The following is a 15,567-nucleotide window of genomic DNA, read 5'->3' as shown; positions in this document are numbered from 1 at the left end:
TCGATCTGTTGCACTCGCTCTGTGTGTCCATGAATCTCTCCAGCAAGAGTCCTATGAGTCGCCTGTAAGACCTGAAGATCTGTCCTAATAGACAAGATCTCCCGATCCTGCTGTGTCACTCGATCAGCAAGAGATGCAACCTGAGCTGTAAGTAGAGAAATGGTCTCGTCCTTCCTGTGAAGCATCTGAAGGGCAGCTCGGAGGTGGGTCTCAAAGTGCTGAAGCTCTGGTAGGATGTGGCGGCAAGGACAAACAGCACAAGGCATGGAAGGAGAAAGAAAGGGAGAAAGGGGGGAAATCGGTAAGGTGGGTAGCGGGGATGAAGGAGAAGGCTGGAAAGGGGGAGAGAAAGCGGGGACCGGGGATGGAGAGGAGGGGATGGGTAGAGTCTGTAGAGAGGATGAGGAGGAGGGAGCCTCTGGCAAAGTAGGTAAAATAGGCAACAAAGGGGGGGAAGAGGTGACAGAGGGCTGTGAGAGGGGGAGCAAAAAGGGTGGAGAAGGGGTAGGAGAAGAAGGAACCTGAGAGGGGAGGGGTGAAAAAAACTGCGGGTACAAAGTAGCTATGGGCGGAAGATAAGATAATGGAGCTGAAACCGGTGTACCTGCGACTGGGAGTGCGGCAAGTGCGGGCACTGCGCTGGGCAGAAGATGAGATAGTGGAGCTAAAACCGGTGTACCTGCGACTGGGAGTGCGGCAAGTGCAGGCACTGCGCTGTCCTTTGAAGAAGATGCAAGTCCTCTTCTACTATAGTGCAGCATATCGGTCGTGGCGGCCATTGATGTTGCTGCTGTTGCTGCTTCTGTAACATGCTCGACGGTGTCGGCCATGTTTAATTACGAGAAACTGGCAACATTGAAAAGCGGGAGATGGCGAGCGCTGCCAATGTGCGATGTGAGAGAGAGAGAGAGAGAGAGAGAGAGAGAGAGAGAGAGAGAGAAGAGAGATTTAAAATTAAAAAAGAAAAATTTTAATTTTTATTTAAAAAAAAAAAAAAGGGGGAGGGGGGGCGGGGGGGGTCGGGGCTGCAAGTGCGAGGGGGGGCGGGGGGGCGCGGGGGGGTGGGCGGGGGGGTTGACCGAGGGGGGGGTGAGCGGGAGGGTTGAGGGAGGGGGGTGAGCGGGGGGGCTGCGGGGGCTGAGCGGAGGGGTGAAGGGGGGGGGGGGGTTCCAAGGAGTGAGCGGGGGGGCAGCGGAGGGGTGAGAGGAGGGGTGCAAGGGGTGAGAGGAGGGGCTGAGCGGGTGAGGGAGAGGCTGAGCGGGTGAGGGAGGCTGAGCGAGGGGTGAGCGGGGGGGCTGAGCGGGTGAGGGAGGGGCTGAGCGGGGGGCTGAGCGGGGGAGGGACGGAGAGAGAGAGACGAAAAGAAAGAGAGAAAGGCAGCGGGGGGCTGAGCGAGGGGTGAGCGGGAGAGGCTGAGCGGGTGAGGGAGGCTGAGCAAGGGGTGAGCGGGGGGGCTGAGCGGGTGAGGGAGGGGTGAGCGGGGGGGCTGAGCGGGTGAGGGAGAGAGAGAGAGGGGGCTGGCGAGGGGAGGGAGAGGGAGAGAGGGAGAGGGGGCTGGCGAGGGGAGGGAGAGGGGGGGCAGCGAGGGTGAGGGAGAGGGAGACGGGGCTGGCTGAGAGGGAGAGAGAGAGAGAGAGCATGCCTCACACACACACAGAGAGAGAAGGAGAGAAAGGCACAAGATAACTGCAAGTGATCTCTGGAGAAAACCCCACTACTACTAGGGGAAAACCACGGAAACAACGGGCTGCTCGAGAGCTCGGAACACACAGCTCAACAACCAAGTGGAAGGGAGCACAAGGGAGTGGATGAACTGCTCCACTACCCTGCTCCTCAGATGCAAGTTTGGGCTGGCTCTACTCCTCTGCCAGGCCCCTGCAATGTGTGATGATCTGCTCCACAAGAGATGATGAGACGCCAAGGAGGGGGGCCTATAAATAGCCCCAGCCTCTCCCTGGTTGGTCAGCAAGAAGGGGAGCTGACCAGCTGCTCTCCTTGGCCGACTTATATGCAGGGGGACCAACCCCCCTCTGCCCTCTATAAAGGGCTGGCTGGCAGCCCTACTGTGCCTCCTAGAGGGGCCGACCACCATGGCACACAGCCCTATAAGAGGGCACATCCCTCTATGCCTAGGGGGGCCGATTCAGCTGGTCCTACATGAACCGACCATGCTTGCTGCTCCCCTATAAAGGGCTCACCTCCTTCAGCATACAAAGGGACTGCCTGTGGTCGACATGGCCTGGTGATAGGGCCGACCCAGCACCCTATCAGAGGGACTGTTGGGGCCTAGTCTCCTGCCCAAAACACCTGCCAGCCTACGTAGATCTATCCTCACGGGGGCGGGCACACCCACAATAAAATCCCTCTCTCTTCCTACCCTATCCTCACATTGGGCAGGCACACCCACAAGCACTGGCCCTCTCTCACTAAAGTGACATCAGGAGATGTTCACCACCAACACCCTCCTAGTCCTCTGTCATTTCCACTCCCTTTGTCCCTATCCCCCATATCCCTCAGACAGCCCTCTTTCATGCCTTCCCTACCCACTTCCAGTTCCCTTCCTCCCACACCCAGCCTTCCGCTCCTCTACTCTGCACGTACCAGCCCATAATAGTTGCTAGCCTTCATAGATGCCTTGGAGCAGATTCTCGTGGAGCTTCACCATCTTCATACGCGAAATGCCGAGAAGGATAGATAGCCTTAGTCAGGAGGTCATGCAGCTCTGTAAGGAGCTTGCTGATATATGTCATCAGGTGGTGACAGCCCTGAGCGGTGGACTAGTAGTCGAAAAACAAATAGCCACCATGCAGTCAGCCATTGAGGAGATACGAAATGGGTGCACATGTGAAGTGGAAGTTTGCAAAGGCCACCTTTTCAGCCACCATTTTTCAGCAGCAGAGAGCTGCCAAGGTTCTCTATTTTTTTTCAAGAATAGTACTTCATTAAGTATGAATAAAAACCGCAGAGCAAGCTCAATTGCTGGAGTACATCATGTCAAGCATGAGAAAAAACAGCTCAGAATGAGCAAACAAAAATCCCATGTGGCGGCTGAAAATGCCACCTCATCCCTGAAGGAGAGTCAGAGAAGAAAGGACAATCCTTCTAGACTCAGAGAAAAGCAACCCTCCTAGCAGTAGCAGTCCTGGAGGTTCCCTGTATGTTTGCCCAAATGGCCATCAAAGTGTGTATAGTATCTGCCCAGATACTGGCCATAGTCTGAGAAGGGTGAACCTGGGAGTCCTCCAATGCCTCTGTACATCTGGCTCTCCAAATATGCCATGCTGTGATACCAAGATGTGTCTACAGAAGTGTGGGGAGCTCTGAATGGAGTAAACGGAACATCCCGGAGGGAAGCTAGCAAGGTTCTCAACATCAAAATCCAGGGGATCCGACACACCTCCACCATTGCTACCAGCTTTGTGGCCTCTACCCTAGGGGTCCAAGAGCATGCATGACATTGAGGGAGCTTGGCACATAGGTCGCGATCCCACTTGTGATCAACTTCTTGTCATTCTCTTTAGAGATAACAAGGCCCATCTTGCAGCATTATGCAAGCGCCTGCAAGGAGGGAAAATGGAAATCTGTTTAAGATGGGCATCTCTTGATAGGCCCCCAACGTGCATTTGAGGTCTGAGTCTATGAGACTCAAAGCACGAAGACCCAGATCTTCACGGTTTGGAACTGTAATGGTAGTGTATGGTTAGATCTAGGGAATATCTTGGAGTCGTATAGAAGATGAGATATAGTTTTCTACACTGAGACCCATTAGAGACTAGGATGCCATTTGCCCGTAATTTGCGGGTACACATAAGAGTCAACATATCGTGATGACGAGACTTCAGAGACAGGAGGAGTTCATGGATTACTATACACGTCATCTCTCTTTGGGATGATATCTGTCGAGAGGCGGGACACACATGCCATATTGCTTTGGATTCGGATCCAATGCACTTGTCGACACAACCTCTTCATTGCAATGTCCCATATAATTCACGAGACCTCACTTTTTGCTAGAGATCTTTGTGAGGAGGCTGAGAACTCGCCATACACAGCCAGACATCATGGACTTCTTGAGTCGTGGGATGCCCAAGTCAATACTTAGTGACTAAGACCCCCGGATGACCAGCTTAAGCCTTATTTGATAACACGGGGATGAAGTTGGATTTCTCATCTTCTTTTTACCCCAAGATTTAATTTTTGTTTTAAACCTCAATTGGCCATTTTATTCTCTGATTAATCTACCCAACTACTCTAGATTTCCCCCTTCTTGCCCAAAAAAATTAAGTGCCTTTTCACTCCCTCCTCACCCTTATTTTTTACTCTAGTTTCGTTATTAAAAATGGTGCTACCTGTTGTCTTCCTAAACCATCTGGTTTTTCTTGAAATGCTGAATGGAAAAAGTATCTTCCTCTAATAGAGTGTGATCTATGGAAAGGTGATTGCACCATCTATTCTAAGGACCAAGGATGAGAATTTTGCAGCTGATCAGTATGTTCAAGACCTAGATATAGCTATCTTGGGTGTGAAAAAATTAAGCACAAATATCTTGCAAAATGAAAGGGGAATAAGGAATGGGAGGAAGCAGGCAAGAATAAGCGTCCGAGAGGCATGAAAAACAAGGGAAAAGAGGAAGAGGTGGTACAATGTGGGACAAAGCTAGGGAAGGGAATAAGGACTATGGACACAAGGGGTGAGAACAAAACAAGGGAAGAAGGACAAAGCTAGGGAAGGAAAGGACTATGGACACAAGGGGCGAGAACAAAACAAAATCAAAGAGGAGATGGAAAACAAAGGAAAAGGTTTAGAAACAGCAAGGAAGGGGAAAAGGAAACAAAGGGGATGGAAGAAAGGTGAGAAACACAAAAAATGAGCTGCCAATGAAGGCATAGGCATAGAAAAACAAGGAAAGAAGACCAAAAGAAACAAAGCAAGAGCAGACTCGGAAGAAACAACAAAACGAGTTATGAATCAAGGAATCATCAAGAGGGGGCTAATATATAAAACAAACATTAAAGGACCATAGTTACAGGAGGAGAGAACACGAGGAAAATCATAGGGATGAAAAAGCCACAAAACCTGCAAAATGAGAAACAGAGGCAATGGAGAAGACAATGGTAGAGACTTGGCCAAGAAGGCAACAAAAAACAAAATAGAAACCCGAATAAAAAGTGGCCAGGAAAGCTGCCAGAAGAGGTGAGAGAGGAGCAAGATAGGCAGCCAAAGGGGCTGTAACAGTAACAATTGGTATAATGACAAAGGGGGACCGGTAGGAGGGAGAACGAATGGACAAAAGCTAGGAAAAAGTGCATGCGAGAGCCAAAGCAATTTGTATAGTGAATGACATTTAGGACAGATTCTGTACTAGATTTCCTAAACAATCTTTTCTAAAATTTCCAAGATTTAGGAAAAACTAGCTGCACTTGGACTAAGTAGGGACATAAATGTTCCATAATAATTTGCTCTAATTGTGAGTTGAGTGCTCACGGCCTTCTGAATTTTGTTTCAAGAATGTGATAATCAAACTTTCAGCATAGAATAAACAACTTAAAACATCTGAAAAACCCTCAGATCTCTTTTTCCTGTTCTTTCATCATACATGCAGGCATATGAATCAATGAATATTCTTGCACCCTTATCAGAGGCTGAACAGAGATATGTCAGAAGAGTGATGGTAACAGCTATACTTGCAACCGACATGGAGCAGCATTCCAAGGTTATGGAGAGGTTAAAAGCTAGAAACTCTGACTCAAGGCCCTTTGATTGTTCTCCTCCGTACTATACAAAAAGTTCAGACAAAAACGGTGCAGGTTTGTCAGATGGTGCCAATAACTTTAATGAGAGCTTAAGTGGGAGAGCTCAAATAGATAAGACACCAGCAAGGCCTCTCCCCAGGAGCACTGATGATGCAATGCTTTTGATTCAAGTTCTTATCAAATGTGCTGACATCAGCAATGTGATGAAACCGTTTTTCCTCTCAAAACGTTGGGCGGCATTGTTACTGACTGAGTGGTTTCGACAAGGTGACGTTGAAAAAAAATTGGGACTGCCAGTTTCTAAGAACATGGACTCAGAAAACCCTGTTGCTTTGCAGTAAGGTCTCTAAACTAATTCTTATGCAAAAACATAGTTGCTTTAATGAATTCGTGCATTAAGAGAGAACATGAATCTTAACTGTCATTCGCATAAGAGGGAGATAAAACAATGTTTAACCAAGGGAAAGCTATGTGTGTCTAGTCAGGAACTTGGTCTATAGGGAATATCACCTCCTTTTTAAGAAAACCCCAAAACCCTATATCGCAAGTTCTGAGGAACCATAAGAAAACTATAGCAGGTTGGAATAACTGTGAAAGTTAGGCCACTGAATCCCAAGTAATAAACAAAGGAGGAATATCATTTTGGCCTATATGCACACCAAGAGGCACTGCTGAATAGACTTATTAGTTGATAACCACTGTGGACAAGGGATCAGCTCCAAAAAATACTCCATTGACTTATTGCAGTCCCTCTATAAATGGAAAGCCAAAAGAAGAAGAGTGAATAGCCTCCTCCAAAATGATCTTTGCATCTCCAAGATGAAATGAAAACTCTCTCGATAGTGACATCTGCAAGGTCTCCAATCTCTAGTAGTAATCTGAAATTTTCTGGCATTACTAATGGCGAACTCAACAAAGGAAGACCCTTCGGGTGGTTATCTACTATAATCTGCTCTCATTCACCTGGATCCCATTGAAGATACTTCATGGCGATGCTTGTATGGATCCAAAGTCTCCAAGTGCCAAGTGGGAGATCCTCCCGAGATGAAGGTCTACATGCCAAACAAAAGCAAAGTAACATTGTCTCATCAGGGCCCGCTACTTTGACTAGCTCTAGGTGTGCATCAAAGCTCATATCAAAATAAGAGGATCTCACCAATCTGCCACCAGACTGCACATTGAAGATCATAGTGTCCTCACTTCTATCTCACAAGAGACCTATGACTTGAAGAGGGGCGCGTATAAGAAAGTGCTCATCCACCTGATATGTCTATGCTGTCTCCCATCTGTAGAGGCCCCCACTCCAAAGCAATAGCAATGTCTATCTTAGTAATCCTCCTAACATTCCTATGAGGTGACTAGTCAACTAGATTCTATGTTCCTCATGAATATCCTTAAAAACCTAGCAAGAGCCCAAACAGAAGCATGACCTCTTTCCCACTTGGACCACTGCATATACCCTCAGGCACCAACAAGAGGTTTACTAATCTCATCCAAAATAGAATCATCCCACATAATCGGCTGCCTATCAATCACATCTTGCAAAAAGGGGGAAACCCTCCGTAATGAGTTCTTGAAGCTCTACCAAGCTTTGATAACAACATCCCTAAGGATGAAGAAGGCATCCTACTGTTTGCAAAAGAAAACATCCACCTGACGCTGTCCATCCAACCACCGTCTGAAGACGGAGTGCAAGACCCAATCATTGAAGAAAGAAATCTTTTCAAGTCACCTGCCTAGCATAAGTCCCCTAACCACAAGCTTGCAAAGCAAAGGTCTGCACTGAAAATCAGGATTTATAATGTTTCGCCCTCCCTCTTGGGTCGGAAGAATCAAGGTCTCCCAAGCCACTTTGGCTCTTGTGTTTGTGGACCCTTCAAGTCCTCAGATCTCTAAGAGAGACTTCTTGGCATAAGAAGCCATGAATCCTCATAGTTGAAGGCTCCCCTCTTTGTTGCTTCAACATAGTGATCTGTGTGGGAGAAAGAAAGAAAGAAAGAAAGTTTATTAAAGTCTTCGGAAGCCCGATGGGTCTATGAGGCTGTAAAAAAAACTTGATACAAGTCCAGCTAGAGGGGTGGAGCTACTAACCGAGCATCCACACCCATATAGAAACAGAAAACTGTATCATATATAGTCACATCAAACAATAATAGTAATCATCTACAGCAAAACCATCCTCCACTACCGTCATAAGACAAATGAAGTGTGCTATACAATGTGGCAGTACCTGAAACAATGCCCATTATCCCTCCTCTGTTGCATGCCGCCTCATCCGCATAGAACCGGTTTAGCCTTGAGTACCTACGGGCATCCACATGTCTGTCCTGTCTAGAGAAAAGATCAGATTCTAGAGAGAGGCCAAACTCAGCTCGATGCTAGGGATCTTGTCCTCTGATATAAAAAATGAGCTCCTCCCAAACCGCCTTCTCCTCTCCTCTAAGAATGTCTGCCTCTCCTTGTCCCCTCCCATTGTCTGTAATCTCTAACGCATTCAAGTCACCTCCTTTACACCAATGATCAACTACTAGAAGAGTCTGACAGAAGTTGGTCCAAAAGTTTGTTCTACATGCTACTTCACTCCGCTCGAGAAACTTTTGTTAGAAGTCCTTGGAGATGTTACTTAAAGAATGTGTAGTAATTTTTTCTCATTTTAACAAATAAACCCTCTCTTCTTCTAATGGACGAGTTGGTGATACCCTCATTTGTTATCTGCCTCAGTTGGAAAGTGTTTCTTTGAGTTTGAGCCGACGGCACTAAGGCCTTGCACTCATCATCATACTAGCTATTGTAGGAGACCAATCCAATGAGTAGCTTTTTCCTGTAGTGGGTCATCGAGATATTCAAGCATAGTAGAGAGGCGGGCTGCACAAGCAGGTGCTAGTTGATGATCAAAGTGAATCTCCTAGAAAGTGGTGTAAGTGGAATCGGGTGTGCTCAGTGGTGGGATTTGGGATGGATAGGTTGAAGAATAGGTATGTAGGGCTCGCTCTAGGTGGGGGTGGGGGGATAAAGAAGTCTATGATGTGACAAGCGAAGGCAGAGGATCCCATGAGATAGTTAACTTCACTCCCTCCATGTTGAAAACAAGTGAGCCCACCAGAAGAGGGCCATCTCTCTAAACTATTGTAGCTGACGGATAATGCATCCTTCCCATTTCTATGAAGGTATGCCCATATGAAGCGATCGCGTATCATTGGTCTACAAAAACTAGGGAGATACCTACCTCATCTAAATCAATGTCTGGCGACATAATCGGGTTGTGGTGAGTATCAATAATCAATACCTGGCAGTCGGCAATCCTGGCATTGAAGTCTCTAATAAGGAGAACTCCCTGTGACTTGAAAAGTCCATCAAGTCTGCATATAAGACAGCAAATGAGGATGGCTCCCCCTCCTCTCATAGCTCTTGGGCAAAATGTGAGGTCTCCGGGGGAAGTAGTAGACTGCAATGGAGGTATCCCTTGATGATGTGCTCTTGCTTCAAATCTAGAGAAATCTAGCGTGTGGGTCATGTCACTTGTTGTACTCAAAGTCTCCGGGACTCCCACCAAGAGTCACACTTGGGTCACATCATGGTCACCTTAGCAACATGCCAAGTTGTTAGACCTTGGTCATACCTAGTCGCATCGTGTTCACATATGTTCACATCTTGGTCACTCTGGAACAAACATGGACATGACTTGACATGGACATGACTTGGACATGACTTGACATGACATGGACATGACTTGGACATGACTTGACATGGACATGACTTGGACATGACTTGACCTAGACATGACTTGGGTATGACGGAAGCAATACATGATTGAAGAGTGCCAAATCTCAACCTCGACCCACCATGGTCAAAGTTGATCAGAGGGAAGTAGAGGGAAGTATTGGCGCAATGGTGCACGGGGTACACCTGTTGGTGCACATGGGAAGTAGTCCAGCAGAGTGCACAGGCGCACAGGCGGTATTCGTTGGTGCACATGGAAAGTAGTCCAACAGTTAAGAGATATAGGTGGTGCACCAACCCTCGCAACCAACTAGTGTCAGGAGCGCATGGAATAGACAGGAGAACACATGGAGCACGAGATTCACTGACCCAGAACAGGCTGGAGTGTTGCGGAAGCCATCAAGGGCGGAGCGGCCCACAAATGGTGGAATGGCTAAGGATGGCTAAGGATGCAAGACGACATCCAATAGGAAGAAGGAAAGGAGATTGGCAGCGGGGGGGGGGAGTAGAGGAGGAGAAGGTGAAGAGGGGGAAACGGGAAAAAGGGGGGACATTCGAGAGGAGCGGGAGGTGTGAGTGAAGGAGTGAGAGGCTAGAGTCAAGAGTTTGCCTCGTGTGTATCTTCTCCTGGTGTATCAGTCATCTTGCTTTCTAATGAATTATGCTACTCCCCATCTCTGCTCGCTACTTTAAAATCTCTTTCCATTGTGTTCTCCTCCCCTTCTCTCCCTTCACCTGGTACAACGGACCTGTGTCATGTGGTTGAAGTTCTTTTCCGTTCATGTCGAGGGTTGGCTTTTATGATGTTGTTCCGCTTTGGTCTTCTTCTTGCTCACATCACTTCAGTACTTGTACCGCTTCCACATAGTTGACACCATCGACTAGCACTCGCCTACGTACCATCAGTGACACCTATGGCATGTCTTACTTGCTTCTCGCACCAGTGGCCCTAGGCCTCCGGTAATACTTCCGGAAGTGTTAGGACCCCCCCCCCCTCAGACAGTTTATGGCGATCACGGTGGGACACTGCTGGTGATGAGTAGCACAAGTGAAGTGGTGATCCAGGGTCCTAGAGAGAGGTCTTATGCCGAGTAGTTCTGAAACATTTGAAGGAGCTAGCTAGGAGGTACTTGAGGAGAGTGGAGAAAAGACTTCCGGCAGACCAAACGCGGTACAAGAAGCATCACGTGCGACGTAAGTTTGCGAAGTCCTCAACTCGAGCACAAAGTGAGCCCATTGGAGCAGTAGCCAGAGCAAGTAACTTCATCGACACTCTCATTGACTTGGATCAACAGGAACCCTGGTGGTCAGATCCGAACTCCAGAGAAGAAGTGCAAAGCGGAGAATAGGTGAAAGAAGAGGTTACGAAGGACGAGGGCTCCTCAGGGATTCATCAAGGTCAAGGCAGCCCCTCTCCTCTTGTAATGATGTCCTCATCAACCACCTCTTCTGCCGGAGTGGTGACTCCATTTGCTCCATCTGCTCCTGCCTCGTCTGGACAAGCTGCTACCTCATCTATTATGCATAGCTCCGGGCTCCTAGCTAATCCTTCTTCCACATGTATCCCACTGGGGGGTACTTTTACTCCGGCCATACCTTTACCTGCCATGATCGTTTCATCTCCCTTTCCATCCACACCGATACTGCCTTTTCCACCACCCCCCCCCTTCCGTGCTGCCTACTCATCCATGACTTCAATTCCGTCCCTCTCTTTTCCAAATGCTCTCTCATCCTCTTTAACCCCCACGTCTTCTATGTTCGCACCCTTTCCCTCTGCAACACCGAGACCCTCCGTGTATGCAGGACCATCTGTGTACACTTCCTCAATGGCTACATCAGTAGTGACTTCCCCATTGTGGTCTTCCACAGGAGGTATTATCGGTGTAGTCTCCTCCTCTAGAGCACCCACACTCATTATCGCTCCATCACGACTCCCTCCAACTCTTGCATCTGCTTCAGCCTCTCGGGAAGGGATGGCTGTTCTCAGTCCTGCAAACAGAGCTAGACTTCTCGAGCTACTCAACAAGGTCCACGTGAAGACTCAAAAGTTCAAAGGCCACCTCCATGAGGATGTGGAAGCTCATGTGAGGAAATTCCTCACAGCATGTAGAGCTAAAGGTGTGGAGAATGAGCATGCGTTCCTTCAAATCTTCCCCTCGTCATTGGAGGATGCCGCCGATGTATGGTACAGTCAATTTCCCCCTGACCACTTCCAGACGTGGACAGACCTAAGGGAGGAATTCTTACGCACTTTCAAGTTGGAAAAATTCGAACACATGATTGTCCAAGAGTTATCCATTGATACCATGAAGCCTGGCGAAAGTTCGGAGATGTACACAAGGATGAGGGTCCTGGCCGCGAAGATGTCGGTGTCACCCAATGACGCCATCATGAAGGGGTGGTTTTTGAAGGCTTTACCCTCCACCATTGCTATAAGGCTGATTGACAAACTCCCTGAGCATGCCTCACTACAAGAATTCCTGAGAGAAGCGGTGAAGATGGAACGGTCCCAGTTAAGTTTTGCCTCAACACCTGCCCAGACCGCCCAACTTCCGAGAGAAGAGGGCTGACAGGCATGGAAGCAACTCAAGAATGAATTAGAAGAAATCAAAGAAGATCTGAAAGACAGAACAAAAGTGGATGGACCGTCACCCTTTGAAGCTCAGATAATAAGAAGTGGTCTCTGGTGCACCCACTGCAAGGGTTTTGGCCATGGCTACTGGGAATGTCCATCGAAGCGTAAGGTACCCACCCCGACCTCCTTTTGCACATTTTGTGAAATTCATGGACATGATGCCTCCGAGTGTAGGTATCTTAAGGGGTTGAGGAAGCTTCTACCGAAGTATCCAATTGGAGAACCACTGGTAAGATGGAAACAGCCCTTGCCTTCTCTGGCAAGATGGAAACAGCCCTTGCCTTCTCTGGCACACACTTCTCCTTAATCCCTCTTCACCCCTGTCACCCAGGTTGAACAGAAGGCACACACTTCTCCTTAATCCCTCTTCACCCCTGTCACCCAGGTTGAACCTCTGTTCACCCATGTTCACCTCCAGGTCACCCCTGTTCACTCCTAGGTCATCCCTGTTCACTCCTACGTCACCTCCCCATGTTCACCTCTCTGTCACCCATGTTCATCTCCAGGTCACCCCTGTTCACTCCTAGGTCACCCCTATTCACTCCTATGTCACCTCCCCATGTTCACCTCTTTGTCACCCATGTTCACCTCTAGGTCACCCATGTTCACCTCCGGGTCACCCCTGTTCACTCCTAGGTCACCCCTGTTCACTCCTATGTCACCTCCCCATGTTCACCTCTCTGTCACTGTTGTACTCAAAGTTTATGGCGACCCACCAAGAGTCACACCTGGGTCACGTCATGGTCACCTTAGCAACATGCCAAGTTGTTAGACCTTGGTCATACCTAGTCGCAGCGTGTTCACATCTTGGTCACTCTGGAACAGACTTGGACATGACTTGACATGGACATGACTTGGACATGACTTGACATGGACATGACTTGGACATGACTTGACCTGGACATGACTTGGGTATGACAGAAGCAATACATGACTGAAGAGTGCCAAACCTCAACCTCGACTCACCATGGTCAAAGTCGATCAGAGGGAAGTACTGGCGCAATGGTACACGGGATACACTTGTTGGTGGACATGGGAAGCAGTCCAACAGTTAGGAGGTATAGGTGGTGCACCAACCCTCGCAACCAACTAGTGTCAGGAGCGCATGGAATAGACAGGAGAACACATGGAGCACGGGATTCACTGACCCAGAACAGGCTGGAGTGTTGGGGAAGCCATCAAGGACAGAGCGGCCCACAAACGGTGGAATGGCTAAGGATGGCTAAGGGTGCAAGAAGACATCCAATAGGAAGAAGGAGAGGAGATTGGCAGTGGGGGGTGGAGCAGAGGAGGAGAAGGTGAAGAGGGGGAAAAGGGAAAGGGGGAGGGACATTCTGGAAGGGGTGAGAGGCGTGATTGAAGGAGTGAGAGGCTAGAGTCAAGAGCTTGCCTCGTGTGTATCTTCTGGGGGTGTATCAGTCATCTTGCTTTCTAATGAGTTATGCTACTCCCCATCTCTGCTCGCTACTCTAAAATCTCTTTCCGTTGTGTTCTCCTCCCCTCCTCTCCCCTCACCTGGTACAACGGACCTGTGTCATGTGGTTGAAGTTCTTTGCCGTTCATGTCGAGGGTTGGCTTTCATGATGTTGTTCCGCTTTGGTCTTCTTCTTGCTCACATCACTTCAGCACTTGTACCGCTTGCACATAGTTGACACCATCTACTGCTTGCACATAGTTGACACCATCGACAAGCACTCGCCTATGTACCATCAGTGACACTTATGGCATGTCTTACTCGCTTCTCGCACCAGTGGCCCTAGGCCTCCGGTAATACTTCCGGAAGTGTTAGGAACCCCCCCCCCCCCCCCCCCCTCAGACAGTTTATGGCGATCACGGTGGGACACTGCTGGTGTTGAGTAGCACAAGTGAAGTGGTGATCTAGGGTCCTAGAGAGAGGTCTTATGCGGAGTAGTTTTGAAACATTTGAAGGAGCTAGTGAGAGAACTAGGAGGTACTTGAGGAGAGTGGAGAAAAGACTTCCGGCAGACCAAACTAGGTACAAGAAGCATTACGTGCGACGTAAGTTTGCGAAGTCCTCAACTCGAGCACAAAGTGAGCCCATTGGAGCAGTAGCCAGAGCAAGTAACTTCATCGACTCTCTCATTGACTTGGATCAACAGGAACCCTGGTGGTCAGATCCGGACTCCGGAGAAGAAGAAGTGCAAAGCGGAGAACAGGTGAAAGAAGAGGGTACTAAGGACGAGGGCTCCTCAGGGACTCATCAAGGTCAAGGTAGCCCCTCTCCTCCTCCTGCAACGATGTCTTTATCAACCACCTCTTCTACCGGAGTGGTGACTCCATCTGCTCCCGCCTCAACCTCTTGTGGACAAGCTGGTACCTCATCTGTTATGCATAGCTCTGGGCTCCTAGCTAATCCTTCTTCTACATCTATTCCATTGGGGGGTACTTTTGCTCCGGCCATGCCTTTACCTGCCATGATGGTTTCATCTCCCTTTCCATCCACACCGGTGTTGCCTTTTCCACCACCTCCTTCCTTCCCTTCTGCCTACTCATCCATGACTTCAACTCCGTCCCTCTCTTTCCCAAATGCTCTCCCATCCTCTTTCACCCCCACATCTTCCATGTTCTCACCCTTTCCCTCTGCAACACTGAGACCCCCCACTTACGCCCTACCATCTAGGTACACTTCCTCTATGACTACATCAGTAGTGACTTCTCCATTGTGGTCCTCCACAGGAGGAGTTGTTGGGGTGGTCTCCTCCTTGGGAGCACCAACACTCATTACAGCCCCATCGGGACTCCCTCCAACTCTTGCATCCTCTCCAACCTCTCGGGTGGGGATGGCCGTTCTCAGTCCTCCAGACAGAGCTAGACTTCTCGAGCTACTCAACAAGGTCCACGTGAAGACTCAAAAGTTCTGTGAGGAAGTTCCTCACAGCATGTAGAGCTAAAGGTGTGGAGAATGAGCATGCGTTCCTTCACATCTTTCCCTCGTCATTGGAGGATGCCGCGGATGTATGGTACAGTCAATTTCCTCCGGACCACTGGAACACATGATTGTCCAAGAGTTATCCACTGACACCATGAAGCCTGGAGAGAGCATCTCTGAGATGTACACAAGGATGAGGGTCTTGGCGGCAAAGATGTCGGTGCCACCCAATGACGCCATCATGAAGGGGTGGTTTTTGAAGGCTTTACCCTCCACCATTGCTATGAGGCTGGTTGACAAACTTCCTGAGCATGCCCCACTACAAGAATTTCTGAGGGAAGCGGTGAAGATGGAACGGTCCCAGTTAAGTTTCGCCTCAACACCCGCCCAGACCGCCCAACTTCCGAGAGAAGAGGGCTCACAGGCATGGCAACAACTCAAGAAGGAATTAGAAAAAATCAAAGAAGGTCTGAAAGACAGAACAAAAGTGGATGGACCGTCACCCTTTGAAGCTCAGATAAGAAGTGGTCTCTGGTGCACCCACTGCAAGGGTTCTGGCCATGGCTACT

At 48.9% G+C, this 15,567-nt stretch overlaps 1 protein-coding gene across 1 annotated transcript in view; it reads left to right on the top strand.

The window, feature by feature from the left end:
• LOC147902798 (uncharacterized) overlaps positions 1-15,567 on the top strand; it is a 281,519-nt gene that overhangs the window by 32,521 nt on the left and 233,431 nt on the right. The window contains exon 6 of the mRNA XM_087374222.1: positions 5,603-6,090. Coding sequence (XP_087230348.1) covers positions 5,603-6,090 — 488 coding nt within the window. The remainder of the gene's footprint in view (positions 1-5,602; positions 6,091-15,567) is intronic.

Source organism: Dipteris shenzhenensis, chromosome 4 (assembly GCF_047967505.1).
Source record: "Dipteris shenzhenensis isolate YYH24624 ecotype China chromosome 4, Dip_SZ_1.0, whole genome shotgun sequence".
Classification (NCBI taxonomy): Eukaryota; Viridiplantae; Streptophyta; class Polypodiopsida; order Gleicheniales; family Dipteridaceae; genus Dipteris; species Dipteris shenzhenensis.
Note: the sequence above shows the minus strand (reverse complement) of the source record. Positions and strands in the feature narration are given on the sequence as shown.